Source organism: Orycteropus afer, unplaced genomic scaffold, assembly GCF_000298275.1.
Source record: "Orycteropus afer afer isolate SDZICR_OR568_19922 unplaced genomic scaffold, OryAfe1.0 scaffold00689, whole genome shotgun sequence".
Lineage (NCBI taxonomy): Eukaryota > Metazoa > Chordata > Mammalia > Tubulidentata > Orycteropodidae > Orycteropus > Orycteropus afer.
This window is the reverse complement of record NW_006922276.1, coordinates 700,908-701,445: the sequence shown is the minus strand read 5'-3', so window position 1 is coordinate 701,445 and position 538 is coordinate 700,908. Positions and strand designations below refer to the sequence as shown.

The following is a 538-nucleotide window of genomic DNA, read 5'->3' as shown; positions in this document are numbered from 1 at the left end:
GACAGGGAGACAGGGTCACGCAGACCCCGAGGGAGACAGGGAGACAGGGTCACGCAGACCCCGAGGGAGACAGGGAGACAGGGTCACGCAGACCCAGAGAGAACTCGAGGCGCGGGCAGCGGCAGCGAAAACTAGGCGCCAAGCGTCTCTGTTCATTACAGCACCGAGTTTGTTGATTGACAAAGTGACCGACCGCCGGAGGCGCAGTGCGCTGGCAGGGCCCCTGAGGCACCCTGGCGGGGGAGGAAGGCGACAGGACGACAGATTGGTGGGGGGCAAGGCTCAGCGGATGCCCCCTCCGCCAGCCGGCCCCCCGGCGTGGGCGTGCGCACGTGTGCGCGTGGGGCGCCTACTGGACGCGCGTCTCCGGGAGGGGGACGCCTTTAAGGCGAAACCCCGCCCCTCAGTCGTCATGGCAATGCCTTCCCCCCACCCGGGGCTCCCACATTTCTGCAGGTGCCAGCGCTCCCGCCGCCGCCGCCCGTGCCTCGGGCTCCGCGGCGCCCCTTCCTGCGCCTCGCCCGCTGCCCGGGACGGC

The 538-nt window shown here is 70.6% G+C and overlaps 1 protein-coding gene across 1 annotated transcript in view; it reads left to right on the top strand.

The window, feature by feature from the left end:
• The first annotated feature begins 289 nt into the window (after positions 1-289).
• PRKCG (protein kinase C gamma) overlaps positions 290-538 on the top strand; it is a 26,958-nt gene continuing 26,709 nt past the window's right edge. The window contains exon 1 of the mRNA XM_042783125.1: positions 290-536. Coding sequence (XP_042639059.1) covers positions 290-536 — 247 coding nt within the window. The remainder of the gene's footprint in view (positions 537-538) is intronic.